The following is a 24,167-nucleotide window of genomic DNA, read 5'->3' on the forward strand; positions in this document are numbered from 1 at the left end:
TAACCCTTAATTCCCTTACCGATCAGGAATCCATCCATCCGCGCTTTAAACATATTCAGCGAGGTAGCCTCCACCACCTCAGTGGGCAGAGAATTCCAGAGATTCACCACCCTCTGGGAGAAGAAGTTCCTCCTCAACTCTGTCTTAAACCGACCCCCCTTTATTTTGAGGCTGTGTCCTCTAGTTTTAACTTCCTTACTAAGTGGAAAGAATCTCTCCGCCTCCACCCTATCCAGCCCCCGCATTATCTTATAAGTCTCCATAAGATCCCCCCTCATCCTTCTAAACTCCAACGAGTACAAACCCAATCTCCTCAGCCTCTCCTCATAATCCAAACCCCTCATCTCCGGTATCAACCTGGTGAACCTTCTCTGCACTCCCTCCAATGCCAATATATCCTTCCTCATATAAGGGGACCAATACTGCACACAGTATTCCAGCTGCAGCCTCACCAATGCCCTGTACAGGTGCATCAAGACATCCCTGCTTTTATATTCTATCCCCCTCGCAATATAGGCCAACATCCCATTTGCCTTCTTGATCACCTGTTGTACCTGCAGACTGGGCTTTTGCGTCTCATGCACAAGGACCCCCAGGTCCCTTTGCACGGTAGCATGTTTTAATTTGTTTCCATTGAGATAGTAATCCCATTTGTTATTATTTCCTCCAAAGTGTATAACCTCGCATTTCTCAACGTTATACTCCATTTGCCATATCCTCGCCCACTCACTCAGCCTGTCCAAATCTCTCTCAATGTCAGCAAAATAAAGGAGATAGTCATTGACTTCAGTAAGCATAGGGGAGGGCATGTCCCTGTTACATCAGCGATGAAACGGAAATGGTCGAGAGCTTCAAGCTTCTAGGTGTTCAGGTTACCAACAGCATGCCCTGATCCCTCCGGGCTGATGCTGTATTTAAGAAAGTCCACCAGCATCTCTACTTTCTCAGGAGGCTAAGGAAATTCAACATGTCCGATACGACACCCCAATTCTTACAGATACACCAAAGAAAGCATCCTTTCAGGATGTATCACAGCTTGGTATGGCTCCTGCTCTGACCAAGACTGTCAGAAATTGCAAAGGGTTGTGAACGTAGCCCAGTTCATTCTCCCATCCATTGACTCCGACTACACTTCTTGCTGCCTTGGAAAAGCAGCGAGCACAATCAAGGACCCCAGACACACACTCTTTCACCTTCTACTGTCGGGAAAAAGACACAAAAGTCTGAGATCACAAACCAACCAACTCAAGAACAGCTTCTTCCCTGCTGTCAGACTTTTGAATGGACCTACCTTATCATAGAATCATAGAAACCCGACAGTGCAGAAAGAGGCCATTTGGCCCATCGTGTCTGCACCGACCACAATCCCACCCAGGCCCTACTCCCATATCCCTACACATTTACCCGCTAATCCCTCTAACCTACGCATCTCAGGACACTAAGGGACAATTTTAGCATGGCCAATCAACCTAACCCACACATCTTTCGACTGTGGGAGGAAACCGGAGCACCCGAAGGAAATCCACGCAGACACGAGGAGAATGTGCAAACTCCACACAGACAGTGACCCAAGCCGGGAATCGAACTCAGGTCCCTGGAGCTGTGAAGCAGCAGTACTAACCACCGTGCTACCGTGCCGCCCATCAGCTTATATTAAGCTGATTTTTCTCTTCTCCCGATCTGTAATTGCAACACTATATTCTGCACCCTCTCCTTTCCTTCTCCCTTCTGTACTCTATGAACAGTATATTTTTGTCTGTATAGCGTGCGAGAAACAATACTTTTCACTGTATACCAATATACGTGACAATAATAAATACAATAATAAATCAAATCAAATCAAACACTTGGAGCCCATGCACACTTCTTGCCACCCTCACCCCGATTGATCATTCACAGCGGAACCTTCAGAAAGGTTGGTTCTGATGGAGAATTCCACACCACTGACCAGTTGGCCACTGCCATCAGACTTTAGAATGGACCTACCTTGCATCAATTTGATCTTTCTCTACACCCTAGCTATGATTGTAACACTACATTCTGCACTCTCTCCTTTCCTTCTCTATGAACTGTATGCTTTGTCCAAATAGCATGCTGCATACGAATGCATGTGACAATAATAAATCAAATCAAAATCAGATCTGATGATATGTAAAATCTCCCCTGACCCAACTGATTTCCAGATGATGGTTTCACTGCCCAGCCTTCTCGAGTTGAGTAAAGTTGTGAAAGGACTGGGTATCTTCCCACAGTTGTGCAGTTGTTCCTTGGGTGATTGTCAGGATCTGTGGTGTCTAGTCTCTCTGTATTCTCTGATGTAGCATGGTGCAATCCTTCAGTAAAACAGGAAAAGGAAACATGATCTCCTCCAACTCCTTTTCCTCCTTTGCTGAAGGGGCTGACTCCTCAGTTAGAGGCAGTTCCACAGTGAGTGTCAGTCTGCTATTTCCCTGTGTGGGGATCAGATACAGGTCTTTTCTTTTTTCTTCACTTGATTGTCACACACACTCTGTTTCCAGCAGGGAGACTGGATAGTGACCAGAAGCAGACAACAGGGCTACTTTCTTTCCCCCGTCCAGGCCCCATCTTCTCAGGCACCATGAAGGCAATGGAAAAGACAGTTGGCTGGAGTGTAAAATGGACTATCAGTCACTATGAGTTCAAGTCGTGCTGGCAAAGACCAGTTTTATGCTAAGAGTATGTGTTAAATATAAAAAAGACAGGAAAATGCAAGTTCAATGCAGATATTGAAATTTCTCCGTGTTGTGCAAATTATTTTTGGAGAAAACAGACTGGCTAATCTCACAGTTATTTCATAGGGTCAACTGTCCTGGCACCATTCTGAAAGACATGCTAATTCATAGAACCCTACAGTGCAGAAAGAGGCCATTCGGCCTATCGAGTCTGCACCAACTCCCACCTAGGCCCTATCCACATATCCCTACATATTTACCCACTAACCCCTTTAACCTATGCATCGCGGGACACTACGGGGCAATTTAGAATACCCAATCAACCTCGCCCGCACATCTTTGGACTGTGGGAGGAAACTGGAGCACCCGGAGGAAACCCACGCAGACACGGGGAGAATGTGCAAACTCCACACACACAGCGACCCGAGCCGGGATTCGAGCTCAGGTCCCTGGAGCTGTGAAGCAGCAGTGCTAACCACTGTGCTACCGTGGCGCCCCGTGCTGGTTAGATGCATTGACCTGAACAGGCACCAGACTGTGGTTTCACAGTAAATTCATTGCAGTGTTAATGTAAGCCTTACATGTGACTAATAAATAAACTTTAAGCATATTTAAACCCAGAATCACTGCAGGCCAGGAAGTCCATGTTATTCCTCAAGAGTCCTTGAGGGCACATCTTGTCAAAGAACAAAGAACAGTACAGCACAGGAAAAAGGCCCCTCAGCCCTCCAAGCCTGTGCCGCTCATTGGTCCAACTCGACCATTCGTTTGTATCCCTCCATTCCCAGACTGCTTATGTGACTATCCAGGTAAGTCTTAAACGATGCCAGGGTGTCTGCCTCCACCAGCCTACTTGGCAGCGCATTCCAGGCCCCCTCCACTCTTTGTGTAAAAAACGTCCCTCTGATATCCGAGTTATACCTCGCCCCTCTCACCTTGAACCCGTGACCCCTCGTGATCGTCACCTCCGACCTGGGAAAAAGCTTCCCACTGTTCACCCTGTCTATACCCTTCATAATTTTGTACACCTCTATTAGGTCTCCCCTCATTCTCCGTCTTTCCAGGGAGAACAAGCCCAGTTTACCCATTCTCTCCTCATAGCTAAGACCCTCCATACCAGGCAACATCCTGGTAAACCTTCTCTGCACTCTCTCCAAAGCCTCCACGTCCTTCTGGTAGTGCGGCGACCAGAACTGGATGCAGTACTCCAAATGTGGCCTAACCAGCATTCTATACAGCTGCAACATCAGACTCCAGCTTTTATACTCTATACCCCGTCCTACAAAGGCAAGCATACCATATGCCTTCTTCACCACCTTCTCCACCTGTGCTGCCACCTTCAAGGATTTGTGGACTTGCACACCTAGGCCCCTGTGTGTTTCTGTGCTCTTGATGGCTCTGCCATTTATTGTATAACTCCCCCCTACATTAGTTCTTCCAAAATGCATCACTTCGCATTTATCTGGATTAAATTCCATCTGCCATTTCTCCGCCCAATTTTCCAGCCTATCTATATCCTGCTGTATTGTCCGACAATGTTCATCGCTATCCGCAAGTCCAGCCATCTTCGTGTCATCCGCAAACTTGCTGATAACACCAGTTACACCTTCTTCCAAATCATTTATATATATCACAAATAGCAGAGGTCCCAGTACAGAGCACTGCGGAACACCACTGGTCCTGGAGAAGCTTGCAGATGCAAGAAGCACATCCTAGGAGAAATGAAGGTGACTCCAACATTGCCTTTTGCACAGGTCCTTGCTTCTATTGCCCCTGTGAACTAGTGTTGAGCTCTCATCTGGATAAGAGCCATCATTGTTGGCTGAAGCTTACATCTTCAACACCTTGGTGGATGTGTGAACAGCAACTGGGGCAGCACGGTGGCACAGTGGTTAGCATGCTGCCTTATAGTGCCAGGGACCCAGGTTTGATACACGGCTTGGGTCATTGTCTGTGTGGAGTCTGAACGTTCTCCCCGTGTCTGCGTTGGTTTCCTCCGGGTACTCCATTTTCCTCCCACAGTCTGAAAGACGTGCTGGTTTGGTGCATTGGCTATGCTAAATTCTCCCTCAGTGTACCTGAACCGACATCGGAGTGTGGTGACAAGGGGATTTTCACAGTAACTTCATTGCAGTGTTAATGTAAGTCTACTTCGGACTCAAATAAATAAACTTTAAACTTAAAAAATAACTTTTAAAAACTTGAATCAAAGCACTACATTTAGTAAGCATGTCCTTTGTAGGTTTCCTTCCATCTCAAAACCAGCAGGTAAGTGTTAAGTTCTTCACCTGTCCTTCAAGGCAACTCCATCCCTTCCAGGTAAAGGACATCCTGAAGGAACAGAGAAGAGTTCCTCCTGCTCATAGATGAATGGAGACATTGTTGCTTGACCTAGGTGATTAGAGCCATGTGCAAGATGCCTTTCCACTTGTCTCCATTCCCTTGAGGCTCTACCATTGCCTTGGTAACAGAGAGGGACTTGTAGCAGACATGGCCAATCTCCAGGCGGATGAAGCTTTGGAGTCAGGAGTTTGTTGTCCCCCATCTGTGCCCCTGGGAGGCATCCACCTCCCTCTCTTTCTCTTCATCCTAGTAAGAAATCTCACAACACATCATCTCTTCACCCTGTCTCTGACTGCAGCCAGTGGCAAGTGGCACACTCCAGACCTTGCTGGATCTTGATGTTTTGAGACCCATGAGCTGGGAAAACGTCTGCTATCATGTGGACTTTGCCAGAGAGAGGAGAACACAAGTGAGCATGGCTGACAAAAAATATAGTTGACCTGAGCTTGCTGTGTTTTATATGAGAAAGGAGGCCAGCTCCCAGTGCCTCCTTCCTTTGCAATGGTCACTATATTTGAGATGGTATATAACTGGAACTTGTAACAGTCTAACCATGGTGGAAAACTAAGAGGTTATCTGCTTTGGAAGGAGGAACAGATGCACAGAGTATTTCTTACATGGTAAGAGATTTCAAAATTTAAATGTGCAAAGGGACCTGGGTGTCCTCATCAATAAGTCACTGAAGGCTAACACACACGTACAACGGTTAATTAGTAAGGTTAGTGATATGTTAGCCTTTATTGCAAGAAGTGGCAGGAGTGGCAGAATTTTGTTTCAGCTGTATAGGAGTTTAGTTAGATGGCAGCTGGTGTAGTGTGTGCAGTTTTGGTCCCTTTAGCTTGCGAAGGATGTTATTGCCATAGAGGGAGTTCAGCAGATATGTTTCCAGGGTGGTGGCACTGTCCTATGAAGAGAGACTGGAATTCATATCAATGTGTTTATTTTTTTTGTCTTTTAGGGCAAACTAAATAAACCAACTCAAATGAACTCAGGGACAAAGTAAAAGGGGTAGCTCCCCAAAAGGAGGGGAAACAGCCCAAACAGAAGTACAAAGGAAACTTAAAACATCAAATCATAATGTGATTATCGGGGTCTATAATGCACCCCAGCCCCTGCGGTGCCCAACGGGCGCAGAAGGCGTCAACTGCACCCATGGACACCGCATGACCCCTTTCCAGGGACACCTGGCTGCGAACGTAGCCGCGGTAGAGGGGCAGACAGTCAGGATGGACGATCCCGTCGATCGCCCGCTGCCTGGACCTGTTAATGGTCAAGATGTTTATCGTGACAGTGATTTATTGTGATCCCAGTCTCCCTCTTTACACTGGGTAGCTGTTGGGCAACGCCTTTTCATTGTCATTCCAGTTCCTGTTGCCCAGCTTCAATCTCACTCTGACTCAGTTTGATCTCCCTGGTAACTGGTGACAGGCGACTAGTTTGACTTTTCATTGGTTGGTCCTGAAAAAGAAATACCCAATCATTCACCCTCTGGCTCTGCGGCTTGCATTCAGGAAATGGTCGCACGTCACGTTTGATGATAAATGGAGTCCTGATAGATTTTTTCGGTCTATAAACAGCAATTGTTCTTCCCTGCCACTGATTGGAACAGGGACCGTGGATTTCCAGAATGTTGCGGATCCTTTTCTCCATCTCCTTGTGTTTTTCCTGCGTCTCTTCCGGTAAGGACAGAATTCAGCCTTTCGTTCTCTCTCTGTCACTGCTACATCTCAGGATCTTTGCAGTAAATTCCCTGAGATTTTACGAGGAGTAACAATGCGTGTCACAACTGCAATGCGTGTCACAATATTAAACTGATCGAGGTTTTTGTATCTAATTTTCTGTGTCCGTCTCGCTCTGTTCCTCTATCTATTTCTCTCTGTTGCTTTCTTTCTCTCTCTCTCTCACTCTTCCCCTTTCCTTCTTATTGTCTCTGTGTTTTTCTGTTTCTCTCTGGGGCTTGTGAATGAACTTCACCTGGTCAGGTGGTGGTGTTTGTAGATGTATATGAACTTGTCTCTTTCATTGTTTTCCATACAGACAGTAATTCCATTACCACGGTGTTTGTGGCAACATCTGGCATTACTGAGTTACCTGAGTATTTTGGTGTAAGTATGATCAATGGAGTTCCAGTGACATCTTACGACAGTGATACCCACCAGACAGTCTCCCGGCAGCAGTGGATGGCAGACTCTTTTGATGGGGAGTACTGGGAATATCTCACAAACCAAGGGAATAAACTTTCTGCCATGGCTAAGGAAAATCTGAGGACAATAATGAAGGGGACAAACCAGACATCCGGTAAGATTAGTGGCTCTGGATCTCTCATTAACTGCCTGTTTAGCTGATACCAGACATCTACCTAACCACAGTTTTACTGCAGTGTGTAACACTGTGGTGTACAGTGCTTGGATCATCCTAGCCACATCTGTCATATATGTATAAAACAGGTGCCCACGCACCCAATATGGTGGACAGGCTAATTACAAACCAGAAGTGTGGCAACAATGAATCATAGATTGATTGCAACAGAGAAGGAAGTCATTCAGCCTGTTGTGTCTGAATCAGCTCGAAGCAAGAACAACTCTGCTAATTCGCACTCCCTTACCCTTTTGACGTTGTCATGTTGGCCTTTCCTGTTAAGTTAATGATCTGAATTCCTTTTGAAAGCTTTGAATGTATTAGCCTCCAATATACCCTCAGGAAAACTCAAACCATACACTTCGTAACAAAGTTTTTAAAAAGAAAGATTTGGCACATCAATAGGGATGTTCATGACCACCAGATGTTTCAAAGCACGTTACAGCTAATGATGTACTTTTGAAGTGCAGGAAATAAGACAGCCATTGCTGGAATTACTGGCACAGACAACAATGTGATCATGACAGATAATCTGTTCATAGATATTGATTCAGGGTTAAATTATGGCCAGGATATTTGGGCTAATTCCCCTGCTCTACTTCAAAATACTGCCATCAGATTTTTACATCCACCAGAGTAGGCAGATGAGGACTGGCTTAACATTTCATCCAAAAGAGGTATCTCCAGCAGTGCAGCACACTCTCAGTGCTGGAGTGTCAGCCTGGATTTTTGAGCTCAAGCCCCAGAGGGAACTTGAATTCAAAACTTTGTGATTGAAATACAATCAATCTAGCCATGGCTGGCCCAGATTTTTCCTTGTGTTGCTATTGGTTGCTTTGCCTTAAAATTGGTGTTGGCTGGTCCTCCACCCTTCCACCAATGGAAACACTTTCTCCTTGTGTCTAGACCCCCTCTAGATTTTGTACATCTTTATCAAAGCTCAACCTCCTTTTCTCTCATTCTTTTGTGAGGAGGATAAGCCTAATTCACAGAATAATAGAATTGTTCCAGTGCAGAAGGAGATTATTTGGCCCATTGTGTAACACCGTCTCTCTAAAGGAGACTCATGACTTAGTGCCATCCCCTGTACCCCTGGACGTTCTTTTTATTCAGATAATCATCTAATGCCGCCTTAAATGCCTCAATTGAATCATATCTCCACAACACTTCCAGGCAGTGCATTCCAGACTCCAACCACTTGTTGTATGAAATAGTTTGCTTCTTTGAAAATCACCTTAAGTCTGTGTACTCTCCTTCTTGACCCTTTTACAAGGGGGAACGGTTTCTCCCTATCTGCTCTGTCCAGCCCCCTCATGGTTTGAATATCTCTATCAACTCTCTCTTAGTTTTCTTCTCTCCAAGAAGAACAGTCCCAACCTCTCCAATCTGTCCTCATAACTGAAGTTTCTCATCCCTGGAACCATTCTTGTAAACCTCTTTTGGAGTCTCCAATGTTTTCACATCATTCCTATAGTATGGCATCCAGAACACAATATTCCAGCTGAGGTGTAACTAATGTCTTGTGTAAGTTAAGCATAACCCTCTTATTCTTGTACTTCTTGTACTGTATGCTTCTATTAATAAGGCCCAGAATACTGTATATTTTATTAACTGCTCTCATGACTTATCCTGTCACCTTCAATGATCAATGCATATATATACACCCAGGTCCAATTATTCCATGTGACTGAAAGGAGTATTCTGTAAACATTTTCTGCACCCTCTCTAATATCTTCACATCTTTCCTAAGATGTGTACCCAGAATTAAACACAGTACTCCAGTTGAGTCTGAATTAGTTATTTTGTAAAGGTTTATCTTTATATTGCATTGGCACACTATGGCTGGAATTCTTCAGCCGCTCTTACCAGGGGGATCATCTGGTCCTGCCGATGATGAAACCCTGCAGTGGGTTTCCCAATGATGGGGGTACGTAGAACAGAAAACCCCTTTGCCAGCGGAGGGACCAGAAGATCCTGCTACCAGTCAATGGCGGGCAGCCTCTACCACAGTGAAACATGCTATGTGGGACGTGGAAAATTGTGTCCTATATCTCGATTTATAAACCCCAGGATCTGAAATGCCTTTTTAACCGGTTTCTCATCCTGACATATCAGCCGAAATGATTTTACTCAGATACCCCAGCAATACAGTGGAGTTCCTGGGGTCCTTAGATCATTAATTTTCCTGATATATATTAATGACCTAGGCTTGGGTGCACATGGAAAACATTTCAAAGTTTGCAGATGACACAAAACTTGGGAGTATTGTGAACAGTGAGGAGGTTCAAGATAGACTTCAAAAGGATAAAGACCAAGGGCCAATGGAATGGGTGGGCAAATAGCAGATTAAATTTAATGAAGAAAATGTGAGCTGATACATTTTTGGAGAATGAACAACAATATAAAATGAAATGTACAATTATAAAGAGGGTGCAGGAGCAGAGGAATCTGAGGACCATGTGCAAATGCATCTGTTGAAGGAGCAGAGGAACCTGGGGACCATGTGTTGATGACAGTACTGGTAGGTGTGATTATAGTATGATCCTTGTGGAAACCAAGACTGGTATTCATGCTAAGGATATCTTCCACTGTGCTTTATAGTACAACCATTGTGCCAAATGGGAAAGATCCATGAGGTGCTATGGGCCACCAGCAGTAGAATTGTACTCAATGACAATCTGTAATTTAATGGCCTGGCATAACCCCAGGCTACCAATACCATCAAGTCATTACTGTAATGGGGAGGCAGTAGTGCAGTACGATTGTCACTCAACTAGTAATGCAGAGACCCAGGGCAATGCTCTGGGGATCCGGATTTGAATCCCACCAGGGCAGATGATAAATTTTCTTTAAAAACTCGATAGTACATCATCAACCATTCTCGATTGTCGTAAAATACCACTGGTTCACAAATGTCCTTTAGGGAAGGAAATCTGCCATCCTTATCTGGTTTGGCCTCGTTGTAATTCCAGACTCACAGCAATGTTGTTAATATTATATAGCCTAGTAAACCTCCTTACTGACATTTGGGGGCTACTGCCAAAATTTGAAGACTTGTCCTATAGACCAGTGAAGCAACAGCCTGACAGTCACAGAGTCACACCTTACACACAACCATGACCATTCCTGGATATGTCCTGTCCCACCAGCAGGACAAATCCAGCAGAGCTGGTGGTGGCACAGTGGTATACAGTCAGGAGGGGTTACCCTGTGAGTCCTCAACATTGACTCTGGACCCCATGAAGTCTCATGTTACCAGGTCAAATATGGGCAAGGAGGTGGGGTCAAGTGAGGTAAGTGCGCGAGAGGCTGCATATTTGCAAGTGCTGGTACACTCATCTTTTAAACCTTTTGTTTTATCCTGATTTCAACACACAATTATTTGATCCTGATGTGTATAATCTGTGCTATGTTCTTGAAAGATCCTGGCTAAATTTTGGCAATGGGGAGCCAAGTTAAGTCTAGGCATTCCTTGTTTGATTGAGGTAGTAGGAGACAACCAGTGTGGGCTCAGTTTGCAGTGCAGTTTTGCTGGTGACTGTGTCTGCACTTCAGCAATGCCTTTGGTGACGAGATGATCGCTGCCATTCTGAGGGAATTTGTGGACAATGGTCTAGGCTCCACGACAGATTGTTGGTGCTCACGTTGATGAACTGTGAGATATCCAAAAGAGAATGGAGGAAGTGGAGAAGAGAATCTTGTCAGTTGAGAAGGTAGTTTCCTCGGTGGAGTTTATCTTAAAGTTTACTTATTAGTGTCACAAGTAGGCTTACATTGACATCGCAATGAAGTTACTGTGAAAATTCCCTGGTCGCCACACTCTGGCACCTGTTCGGGTACACTGAGGGAGACTTTAGCACAGCTTATTCACCTAACCTGCAAATCTTTGGACTGTGGGAGGAAACCGGAGCACCCGGAGGAAATCAACGCAGACACGGGGAGAATGTGCAAACTCCACACAGACAGTGACCCAAGCCAGGAATCGAACCCAGGTCCCTGGCTCTGTGAGACAGCAGTGCTAACCACTGTGCCACCGTGCCATTATATGTTATTCTGTTGTACTGTGCCAAAAAAATGAGAGTTGTGCGGTATTTACCTATTTTTAATGTGCTGTAATCCTTACTTTTACACTGAGAGAGTACATTTTTTGTACCCTTCACTTTTTCTATCGATGAGTAATGCTACAGCAGGGTGGCTAGTAGGTGGTTTGGTACAGAGGTGGTTGGTCTGGCCTGACAAGCCCTCATTGTGGGTGAGGAAAATCCCCATTAGAACTATTACTGTCACATTTTCTTTTGCACTTTTGTTATTTTAGAATTATGGAATCATTGCTGGTCTCCAATGAAGGTCATGATGTGGAGATGCCGGCGTTGGACTGGGGTAAACACAGTAAGAAGACTAACAACACCAGGTTAAAGTCCAACAGGTTTATTTGGTAGCAAAAGCCACTCGCAAAAGTAACTGTTCCAATGAAGGTACAGACAAGTCATGTATCCTGGACAAGACTGGGTTATTTTCTTTCTGTCATTGGAGTATCTAGAAATGGGGGTACTTTGCTTTGTTCAATGTATAAATAGTGATGTGAGTATCCTTAGCCTGTTGGCCCCTATTCTAATGCATTGCTGACCCTAATTTAGTTTGGTTGAGTAAGTTGGGGCAGTAGTAATTGAGCTTATCTGGATCAGGTGGAGGAGTACGTGACCCTCCCATGAGATGTCCCCTTTCGGGTGCTTCTGGACTACACTCCTTCTGACGATTTGGGCTCCCCTGGGGTGGGGGGGCCGGGGTGGGGTGGTGGTAGTGATGCAATATCCTGTTTCTGATGAGATTATGCTGTTCGGTTCCTGGTATGCGTTTTGCAATAATGTACACCGTTCAACCATGTCTGGCATCTATTAACTAAGTGCTGTTACATGAGGTGCTATTACTGGCTCTGATTTGTTACAGTGATTTGGCTGGGCATGGGTGAAGTCTGTTGTGTTGCAATCTTGGCATGGTGTAAGAATCATTGGCATCTGAACCATTAGTCTGAGTATTTGCTGGTCTTTTCTGTATGTAAAAGTGGAATAATGATCACTTTATCATGTACTAGGTTTTGGGAATTTCTAAGAGTTCGTGTTAGAGTTTGTGTTGTTTATAAAAAATGTTAAGATCCTCAATAAAAATATGTTAAAAAACATGGGCAAGGAAACCTCCTACTGATGACCACCCCTCTTTAGCTAATAAATCAGTTCTCCTTCACTTGGAGGAAGCACTGAGAGTGGCAAGGGGACATAATGTACTCTGGGTGGGTGACTTTAATATGCATCACCAAGAGTGGCTTGGTAGTACCACCACAGACTGAGCAGGGTGCTAAAGGGCATAACTGATAGACTGGGTCTGCAGCTGGCGATGATGGAACCAACAAAAGGGAAAAACATACTTGACCTCAGCCTTGCCAACCTGCCTGCTACAGATGTATGGGTAGGAGTTAAGATCATTCAGTCCCTGTGGAGAAGAAGTCCTGGCTTCACATTGAGTATACTCTCCATTGGGCTGTGTGGCGCTATCACTAAAAGGGATAAACTTTGAACAGCTCAAAACTGGACATCCGTGAAGTGTTGTGGGCCATCAGCAACTGTACTCAACCATAATCCATAATCATGGCCCGGCGTATTCCCCGCTCTACCATTACAACCAAGGCAGGGGATCAATTCTGGTCAATGAAGAGTGCAGGAGAGCATTCCAGGAGCAGCACCAGGCATACCTAAAAATGAGATGCCAACCTGGCGCATCCACAGCTACTTGCATGCCAAACAGCATAAGCAGCAAGTAGTAGACAGATCCAAGAGATCCCACAATCAATGGATCAGATCTAAGCTCTGCAATCCTGCCACATCCAGTCGCGAATGGTGATGGACAATTAAACAACTCACTGGAGGCTCCACAAATATCCTCATCCTCAATGATGAGGAGCACAGCACTTCAGTGCAAAAGATAAGGCTGGAGCATTCGCAATAATCTTCAGCCAGAAGTGCCGAGTGGATGATCCATCCCGGCCTTCTGCAGAGGTCTCCAGCATCACAGATATCAGCCTTCAGACAATTCGATTCACTCCACATGATGACAAACAAACCCTAAAGGCATTTGATGCTGTAAAAGCTATGGGCCCGGACAACATTCCGGCAATATTATTGAAGACCTGTGCTCCAGAACTTGCCACACCCAAATCTAAGCTGTTCAAAATCAGCTTCAGCATTACCCAGCAATGTGGAAAATTGCCCAGCTATGTCCTGTGCACAAGAAACAAGAGAAATCCAACAAAGCAATTATCACCCCATCAGTCGACTCCTGATCTTCAGTAAAGTAACGGAAGGGGTCATCAACCGTGCTGTCAAGTGGTATTTACTTCCACCAGGGTTACTCAGCTCCTGATCTTATTACAGCCTTGGTTCAAATATGGACAAAAGAGCTGAACTCCAGAGGTAATATGAGAGTGACTGCCCTTGACATCAAACGACTGAGTATGGCATCAAGGAGCGCTGGCAAAACTGCAGTCAATGGGAATCGGGGGAAAATCTTCCACTGGTTGGAGTCATATCTGGCACAAAGGAAGATGGTTATGGTGGTTGCAAGTCAATCATCTCGGTGCCAAAACATCACAGGGTATTGTCCTCAGCCTAACCATCTTCAGCTGCTTCATCAATGACTTTCCTTCCTCCAAAAAGTCAGAAGTGGGAATGTTTGCTGATGACTGCTCAATGTTCAGTACGATTCATGACTCCTCAGTTTGTGATGATACTGTGTCTTTTATATCATGCTTCTTGTAAGGGGTATGTTTAAAATCAGCTATATTTTACATAGCACTGATTTGTTTGGGCAACAGGCAGCTCCATTGAGAATGCAGGATAATGACTGATTTTAGCTGACTGTGTTCATCTAAAAGGAGTTAATGCATTGGCATTTGCTTAGGTTTCCTTTGGGGTTTCAGAGTAGGGTGTTGTTTAGGTTGGCTGACAGAGTCATGTGTTAATGGGGAGAGCTAAGCTTGCAGGTGAGACGGTGTTTTAAACAGTCAGTTTCTACCTGGTTCTGAAAGAAACAAGAAGTGTCTTTCTATATCTCTCTCTGTCTCTGGAGATTTGCTGTTTGAGGTTGTCAGAAGACCGATGTCTCTATGTCTCTCTCTCTTCCCCGTCCCCCCCGAATTAATTTGTTATAGTTAAACTGTGTCGTTAAGTAAAGTTTGTTTTGAAAAATGCTTGCCAGTTTGTCAGTAGAATCACACCTGGAGTGAAACATCATATCACCACACTAATGTCAAAACAGCCAATAGTTGGGGTCCAGACTAACTTCATAATATATCTTGGGGTTTCTGATCTCATACCCTGACAAGGTGCTGAAGCAGTTCATGTCCAAATGCAGCAAGATCTAGGCAATATCCCGGCTTCAGCTGACGAATGACAAATAACATTTGTGTCACGTAAGGGCCAGATAATGACCATCCTCAACAAGAGGGAATCTAACCATCACCCCTTGACAATGAATGACATTACCATCACAAATACCACATCATCAGAATGGTTGACGAGGGAAGGGCCGTGGATGTCGTCTATATGGACTTTAGTAAAGCGTTTGACAATGTCCCTCATGGTAGGTTGGTGCAAAAGGTTGGATCTCATGGGATAAAGGGGGAGGTGGCTAGATGGGTGGAGAACTGGCTTTCCAGCTGGATGCCTGTGACTAGTGGTGTTCCGCAGGGCCCTGTATTGGGACCTCTGCTGTTTGTGATTTATATAAACGATCTGGAAGAAGGTGTAACTGGGGTGATCAGTAAGTTTGCGGACGACACAAAAATGGCTGGACTTGCAGATAGTGAGGAACATTGTCAGAGGCTACAGAAGGATATAGATAGGCTGGAAATTTGGGCTAAGAAATGGCAGATGGAGTTCAATCCAGATAAATGCGAAGTGATGCATTTTGGTAGAACTAACGTAGGGGGGAGCTATACGATAAATGGCAGAACGCAGAGGGACCTGGGTGTGCAAGTCCACAGATCCTTGAAGGTGACGTCACAGGTGGAGAAGGTAGTGAATAAGACATATGGCATGCTTGCCTTTATAGGACGGGGCATAGAGTATAAAAGTTGGGGTCTGATGTTGTAGTTGTATAGAACGTTGGTTCGGCCGCATTTGGAATACTGCACCCAGTTCTGGTCGCCACACTACCAGAAGGACGTGGAGGCTTTAGAGAGAGTGCAGAGGAGGTTTACCAGGATGTTGCCTGGTATGGAAGGGCTTAGTTATGAGGAGATTGGGTAAACTGGGGTTGTTCTCACTGGAAAGACCAAGGATGAGGGGTGGCCTGATAGAGGTGTATAAAATTATGAAAGGCATAGATAGGGTGAACAGTGGGAAGCTTTTTCCCAGGTCGGTGGTGACCTTCACGAGGGGTCATAGGTTCAAGGTGAGGGGGGGGGGGGGGGGGGGAGGTTTAACACGTATATCAGAAGGACGTATTTTACACAGAGGGTGGTGGGGGCCTGGAATGCGCTGCCAGGCAAGGTGGTGGAGGTGGACACACTGGGAACGTTTAAGACTTACCTAGATAGCCACATGAAAGGAGTGGGAATGGAGGGATACAAAAGAATGGTCTAGTTTGGAGCAGGGAGCGGCACGGGCTTGGAGGGCTGAAGGGCCTGTTCCTGTGCTGTATTGTTCTTTGTATCGAGGACAAAGCAGCCACTTGATTGCTATTCCTTCCATAAACCTTCCTTCCGTCCATCACCAATGAACAGTAGCAGCTGTGTGTACTGTCTACAAGATGAACTGCAGGAATTCATCAAGATTCCTCAGGGAACACCTTCCAAACCCATGACCACTACATCCAGAATGGCAAGGGCAGCAGATACCTGGGAACAACTACCTGGAGGTTCCGCTCCAAGTTACTCACCATCCTAACTTGGAAACACATTGCGTTTCTTCACTATCACTGGGTTAAATCCTGGAACTCCCACCCGAACACTACTGTGGGTGTACCTATACTTCCAGGACTACTGCAGCTCAAGGCGGCAGTCCACTACCACCTACTCAAGAGTAACTCGGGATGGGCAATAAATGCTTGCGCAGCCAGTGATGCCCACATTCCATAAAGTTAAGAAAAAAATTTATTGAACCCATAGAAAGATCTATTATGTAATACAGAACCCACAAAGATTTATTTCTGTAATACTGAGCTCATGGATGGATCTATTGTAATTATGTTGCTGCAGTGCATTTTATTCCTGTAATACTGAGCCCAGAAATGTGTCTAATATTGTAATATATGACAATACTGAACCCATTGAGAAATCCACTAATGAAATAAGGACTCTTTTCCATGAACAGTCTAATCTTTTTCTCTGTTGATCAATGACAGGAGTACACATTCTGCAATGGATAAGGAACATTGAGGTCAGTGAAGATGGCTCCATTAAGAGATCGATGAGTGTTGGATTTGATGGAAAGGACTATATTAGTTTAGAATCAGAGAGAATGAGGTGGGTCGCAACACATCACAATGCAGTGAAGACTAAGGAGAAATGGGATTCTGATGAATCCTGGAACACGTTTTGGAAATGGTTGATGGAAGTAGAACTTGTTGAACGTTTAAAATCACGTCTATATTTTGGCAAAAAATATCTCAACAGGAAAGGTATTTATTTCAGTTTTAATCCCACATTCTGATCTAACTTCACTGATCAATGAAACCATTCTATTTTAGTTCATTTACTAATGTCAGAAGTAGTCTTATATTAACACTTCAGTGAAGTTACTGTGAAAATCCCATTCCATTGAGTATCTATTGTATTGTTTGTGCTTTCACCCTTTCCATTACAGTTCAGCCTGATGTCTTCATCTCCAGAAGTGCGCCCATTGGTCTATATAAGCTGTTCACTCTCTCCTGCCTGGTTACTGGGTTTTATCCTGCAGACATCGAGGTTACTTGGCTAAGGAATGGAGAGGTAATGTCTGAGACACTATCCTCAGGGGTTCGACCGAACCACGATGAGACCCATCAGATCCAGAAAGTGATTGAAATTAATGCTGGGGATGAGGATCAATATTCCTGTCAAATTGAACACAGCAGCCTGGCAGAGTCCAAGATCCATCAGTGGGGTAAGCAATGGTACTGGATGTGTCTGTGCATGTGATGGACAAAGAGAGTGTGAAAGAACATGTAATGACAGAGGGGAGACAACGAAACCCCAAGGCTGTGTATTTTGCACAGTCCAATTTTGAATTGGAGACCAATTTTGAATAGGTTTATAGTGTTATATAGCTGGTCAAGTAAATTTATCAAACAAGTGGTTAACTTCACACAGTTCTTTCAGCCACATCAAAGTGCAATGTTTTTCAATCCCATTGCCCCAAATCTTCAATTTGGGAAATGGGATTCTTAATACCATGCTGACAAATGCACATTTAATATTACAATGGCTTCAATCCTTCATAAAAGCATGCCTGCTTTTATGAAGGATTGAGGTCATTGTCATATTAGCCTGCTAGGGGACCCAGCAGTTAGAGGACAGGGTATTTTTGATTGGCATCTCTCGCGGTTAATGAGTGTTCTTTCTCTATTTTCAAGCTCAGAGCCTAAAAATCCTATTATATTAATGAATTGGTAACAAATAGTTAACAAATCAAATAAATAACTAAGGTTTGAGAGAAATAGCAGTGTGTGCCTTGACTGCAAAACATGGGACTTAGTGGGTGAAGGGAAAATTTGAAAGCAAAAGAGAGGAGTTGAGGCAATACAGCAGTGTAGCAATTTGGCTAAAGACAAGCAGGGTTGGACAGAAAGTGACATGCAACAGTGTATAGGCTTCATGTGTAGAATAGTATATGATGTGGAGATGCCGGTGTTGGACTGGGGTAAACACAGTAAGAAGTTTAACAACACCAGGTTAAAGTCCAACAGGTTTATTTGGTAGCAAAAGCCACACAAGCTTTCGGAGCTCTAATTACGGCATCTCCTCCGGAGCCTTCAACATGTCATTGATGAAGACGAACATCTCGCCAAGGCCATCCCCACACCCCCCACTTCTTGCCTTCAAACAACCGCACAACCTCAAACAGACCATTGTCCGCAGCAAACTACCCAGCCTTCAGGAGAACAGTGACCATGACACCACACAACCCTGCCACAGCAACCCCTGCAAGACGTGCCGGATCATCGACACAGATGCCATCATCTCACGTGAGAACACCATCCACCAGGTACACGGTACATACTCTTGCAATTCGGCCAACGTTGTCTACCTGATACGCTGCAAGAAAGGATGTCCCGAGGCATGGTACATTGGGGAAACTATGCAGATGCTGCGACAACGGATGAATGAACACCGCTCAACAATCACCAGGCAAGACTGTTCTCTTCCTGTTGGGGAGCACTTCAGCGGTCACGGGCATTCGGCCTCTGATATTCGGGTAAGCGTTCTCCAAGGCGGCCTTCGCGACACACGACAGCACAGAGTCGCTGAGCAGAAACTGATAGCCAAGTTCCGCACACACGAGGACGGCCTCAACCGGGATATTGGGTTCATGTCACGCTATTTGTAACCCCCACAGTTGACTGGACCTGCAGAGTTTCACTGGCTGTCTTGTCTGGAGACAATACACATCTTTTTAGCCTGTCTTGATGCTCTCTCCACTTACATTGTTTTGTTTCTTAAAGACTTGATTAGTTGGAAGTATTCGCATTCCAACCATTATTCATGTAAATTGAGTTTGTGTCTTTATATGCTCTGTTTGTGAACAGAATTCCCACTCACCTGAAGAAGGGGCTTAGAGCTCCGAAAGCTTGTGTGGCTTTTGCTACCAAATAAACCTGTTGGACTTTAACCTGGTGTTGTTAAACTTCTTACTCGAATAGTATGCACAAAACCTTCATAAAAGGATTGAGGAACTAGCGAAACAAATCGAGATAAATGGATTTGATATAATCACAATTATTAAAACATGGTTATCAGATGATCAATATCAGGAAATAAATATTGCATGGTACACCATATTTTGAAAAACAGGCAGAATGGAAAAGGAGAAGGAGTAGCCCATATAGTAAAGAATAACAGAGACATGTGAAAGAAAGAAAGAAAGAATCTTGGCTCAGAATTGGAAGTCGTATGGGGGGAGATTAGGAATAGCAAGAATCAGGGAAGAGCCAATTGGAGATGTTTCTGGGCCCCAAACAAAATTTATATAGTTGGGCAGATCATTATGATAAAATTTGTAGTCCTGTAACTAAAGCAATGTACTAATCATGGAGGACTTCAATCTTCATATGGACTGAACAAAAGGTCGGAACAAAGTTGATAGAAAAGTTTTGTGGTGAATTCACATGATTGAGACAAACTCAGGACAGCTTTTTTCAGTTCTCTGGTCAACTATGTCAGTAAACACAGTCGATGATTTAGTTTCACACAGATTGTATTTAAACGCCAAAATCTGGATGAAAGAATACAGGAATGGTTTTCCTTCCGGCTTTGGTCTTTTGGTCTTTGAGCATCCCTCTGTTTTTTTTCCTCATTTTATTTTGTTTTTGTCTCTGGACAGTCATTCTCAATAGGATGTGAAAAACAAAGTGATGGCTGTGATCCAATTAAACTCTTCCTATCAGAACCCGCTACACAAACCCCATCATAACTCCTTACATAACCCCCATTATCACCCCTTACACTACCCTGTCTAACCCTGTTAGAATTTTAAAAGTTTCTTTGAGATCCCCTCTCAATCTTCTAAATTCCAGTGATCATAATCCTAACCGATTTTGTGTCTCCTCATATGACATCCTAGGAATCAGCCTGGTAAACCTTCGCTATTCCCTCTGTATAGCAAGGACATCCTTCCTCAGATAACGATTTCAAATTTGCATACAATACTCCAGATGTGGCCTCATCGATGTCCTATACAATTGCAGCAAAACATCTCTATTCCTATACTGAAATCCTCTCCCCAATAAGGCCAACATACCATTTGCCCTCTTTACTGCCTGCTGTACCTGCACGCTTTCTTTCAGTGACTGACGCATGAGGACACCAAGGTCTCACCGAGTATCCACCTCTCAATTTACACACTTTAAAGTAAACATCTGTCTTCCTATTATTGGCAATCCCATCAATTTCCCCCAAACCATTTCTCTCCTAATGCTGAATTCCATCAGCTCCTCACTAAAACTTGTTTTTCTCAGAAGTTCTGGTACATTATTCATGTCTTCTTTTGTGAAGACAGAAGCAAATTCCAAATTTAGTTCCTCAGCCATTTCTTTGTTCCCCATTATCAATTCTCCCATTTCTGACTGTAAGGGGCCGACATTTGTTTTTGTCAATCTTTTCTCTGTACATATCTATAGAAACTTTTGCAATCAGTTTTCATGTTCGCCGCTATCTTACTTTCATATTCTATTTTACCCTTCTTAATTATGACTCCCATCATCGCCCGCTACACAACCGCATAATAATTTCCTACACTATCTGCATCATCACTCCCTAACCCCATCATCACCCTCTACACTCCCCCACCATCACACCAAGTCAACCCCCATCATCACCCCCTAAACTACACCCATCATTGCACCATAAACCACTCCTACTATCATACCCTGCACTCTACGCCATCATTACCCCATCATCACCCCATCCATCATCACCTACACTACTCCCATGATCACAATCTACATCACCCCCTACACTAAGCCCATCATCACCCACTTCATCACCCACGACACAACTCACATCATCACCCTCTACACTAACCCCATCTTACCCTCCATACTAAACCCATCATTTCCCATGACATTACCCCCATCATCACCGCTGGGCGGCACGGTAGCACAGTGGTTAGCACTGCTGCTTACAGCTCCAGGGACCTGTGTTTGATTCCCGGCTTGGGTCACTGTCTGTGTGGAGTTTGCACATTCTCCTCATGTCTGCGCGGGTTTCCTCCGGGTGCTCCGGTTTCCTCCCACAGTCCAAAGATGTGCGGGTTAGGTTGATTGGCCATGCTAAAATTGCCCCTTAGTGTCCTGAGATGCTTAGGTTAGAGGGATTAGTGGGTAAATATGTAGGGATATGGGGGTAGGGCCTGGGTGGGATTGTGGTGCAGACTCGATGGGCCGAATGGCCTCTTTCTGTACTGTAGGGTTTCTATGATTTCTATGATGATTTCTATGAACCACCCCATCGTCACCCACTGTACAAACACCATCTACCCCATCAACACCATCTATGCTACCCCCATTGTCACCATCTACACAGCCCATGTCGTCATCCTACACTACCCTCATCATCACCCCCTACATTACCCACATTCTCACCCCCTAAACTGCCCGAATCGTCCCCCCCTGTACTACTCCCATCATCGCACCCTATACTTCCCCATCGTTATCCAACACATTATGCTCATCATCAAACCTACACGACCCTGATCTAATCCCCAACACTACCCCCATCATCTCCCCCTAAACGACTGTTATCGTCACCCTCTACACAACCCCCATCATCTCCCCCTACACTTCCTCATCAGCAGCAGCTACATTACCACCATTACCCTCCACACAAGCCCCATCCTCACCCTCTACACAACCCCCATCCTCACCCTCCACACAACCCCCATCCTCACCCTCCGCCACACTCGGCACTGGCCCCATCCTCGCCCTCGGCACTGGCCCCATCCTCGCCCTCGGCACAGACTCTAACGCCAACAATTGGCATACCAGTCACTGACACTTATAAGATCTCTGTCTAATTACACTGTTTCATGGTACCCTCTGTTAACAGTTCACTCCCCCAGCTTTGATTATGCAGCAGTACAGCACTGTCTCAGCATTGACCATTTGACAGTGCAGCTCCCCCTCAGCATTGACTCTGCGAAGGTTCAACACTGCATCATCATGGTTTTTCGGCACTGCAGCACTCACGCAGCACTGACCCTTTGGCATTGCAGCACTGACCGTCCGGCCACCCCTGACACGAGGCCCAACGTCACCTGTGCCACAGACTCTACCGCCAACAACCGGCATACCAGATGTTCACACTTACAAAATCTCTGTCTAATTACACTCTTACATGATATCCTCTGTTAACAGTTCACTCCCTCAGCTTTGACTCTGCAGCAGTACCGCACTGCCCCAGCATTGACCATCCGGCAGTGCAACATTCTGTCCGAATTGACCCTTTAACAGTGCAACAATCCCTCAGAATTGTGCAACGGTTCAACACTGCATCATCATGGTTTCTTTGACAGTGCAGCACTCCCACAGCACTGACCCTTTGACAGTGCAGCACACCCTCAGCATTAATGTTCCCATAGTGCAGCACACCCTCAGCATTAATGTTCCCATAGTGCAGCTCTCCCTCAGCTTTGACCCTCCCACAGTTCAGCGTACCCTCAGCATTGACTCTCCCACAGTGCAATATACCCTCAGCATTGACCCTTCGAAGCTGCAGCACTCCATCAGCGTTGATCCCCACATAGTGCAGCACTCCCTCAACTTTGACTCTCCCAGTGCAGCACTCCCTCAGATTTATCCGCCTACAGTGCAGCACTCCTTCAGCATTGACCCTCCCATAGTGCAGCACTCCCTCAGCATTGACCCTCCCACAATGCAGCGTACCCTCAGTGTTGACCCTCCAACAGTACAGCACTCCCTCAGCACTGACCCTCCCACAGTGCAGCACGCCATCACAATTGATTTTCCACAGTGGAGAACAGCCTTAGCATTGACTCTCCCCGACAGTGCAGCACTCACTCAACATTGACCCGCTGACAATGCAACACCCGCTCAAAATTGTGTCTTCGACATTGTAGCATGCCCTCAGCATTGACCCGCGGAGAGTGCATCTTTGACTCTGACAGTGCATTCACCGTCCAACAGTGCAGCCGCTCTCAGCATTGACAGTTTAATATTGCAGCACTCACTCAGCATTAATTCCCAACTTTGCAGCGCTACCTCAGCATTGCCCTTTTGATGCTCCAACAGTGCAGTACACCCTCAGCACTGACCCTTCAATGCTGCAGCACACCCTCAGCATTGACCCTTTGATGCTGCAGCACTCCCTCAGCATTGACCCTCCGAAAGTGTGGTCACTCTCAGCACTGACCCTATGACAGTGCAGCACTGACCGTCCGTCAGCAGCAATTCTTCAGAATTGACCTTCCCACAGTGCAGCACTCCCAACGCATTGACCGTCCAACAGTGCAGCACGCCATCACAATTGATTTTCCATAGTGGAGAACAGCCTTAGCATTGACTCTCCCCAACAGTGCAGCACTCACTCAACATTGACCCGCTGACAATGCAACACCCGCTCAAAATTGTGTCTTCGACATTGCAGCATGCCCTCAGCATTGACCCGTGGACAGTGCATCTTTGACTCTGACAGTGCATTGACCTTCCGACAGTGCAGCCCGCTCTCAGCATTGACCCTCCCACAGTGCAGCACTCCCTCAACATTGATGCTCCCACATTGCAGCACTCCCTCAGCATTGACCCACCGACAGTGCAGCACGCCCTCAGCATTCACCTTCTGACAATGCAGCACACCCTTAGCATTGATCATCTAACAGTGCAGCACATCCTCAGCATTGACCCTCTAACAGTGCAGCACTCCATCAGCATTGATGCTCCCACAGTGTGTGGCACTCCCTCAGCATTGAGTCGTAAAATAGATAGAAAGCTGGTCAGCAGATAGGAAGCAAAGAGTTGGCATAAATGGGTCTTTTTCCGCATGGCAGTCAGTGACTAGTGGGGATTCGC

General features: G+C 45.4%; 1 protein-coding gene across 2 annotated transcripts in view; it reads left to right on the forward strand.

Moving 5' to 3' along the window:
* The first annotated feature begins 6,539 nt into the window (after positions 1 to 6,539).
* LOC144497104 (class I histocompatibility antigen, F10 alpha chain-like) overlaps positions 6,540 to 24,167 on the forward strand; it is a 28,560-nt gene continuing 10,932 nt past the window's right edge. Inside the window, exons 1-5 of one of the 2 annotated variants that reach the window (XM_078217882.1) lie at positions 6,540 to 6,715; positions 7,074 to 7,334; positions 11,710 to 11,805; positions 16,791 to 17,066; positions 17,252 to 17,530. In XM_078217882.1, coding sequence (XP_078074008.1) covers positions 6,664 to 6,715; positions 7,074 to 7,334; positions 11,710 to 11,805; positions 16,791 to 17,066; positions 17,252 to 17,530 — 964 coding nt within the window. In that variant the 5' untranslated portion in view covers positions 6,540 to 6,663. The remainder of the gene's footprint in view (positions 6,716 to 7,073; positions 7,335 to 11,709; positions 11,806 to 16,790; positions 17,067 to 17,251; positions 17,531 to 24,167) is intronic. The other variant, XM_078217883.1, reaches the window with a different exon arrangement.

The sequence above is a fragment of the Mustelus asterias genome, chromosome 8 (assembly GCF_964213995.1).
Source record: "Mustelus asterias chromosome 8, sMusAst1.hap1.1, whole genome shotgun sequence".
Taxonomy (NCBI): Eukaryota; Metazoa; Chordata; class Chondrichthyes; order Carcharhiniformes; family Triakidae; genus Mustelus; species Mustelus asterias.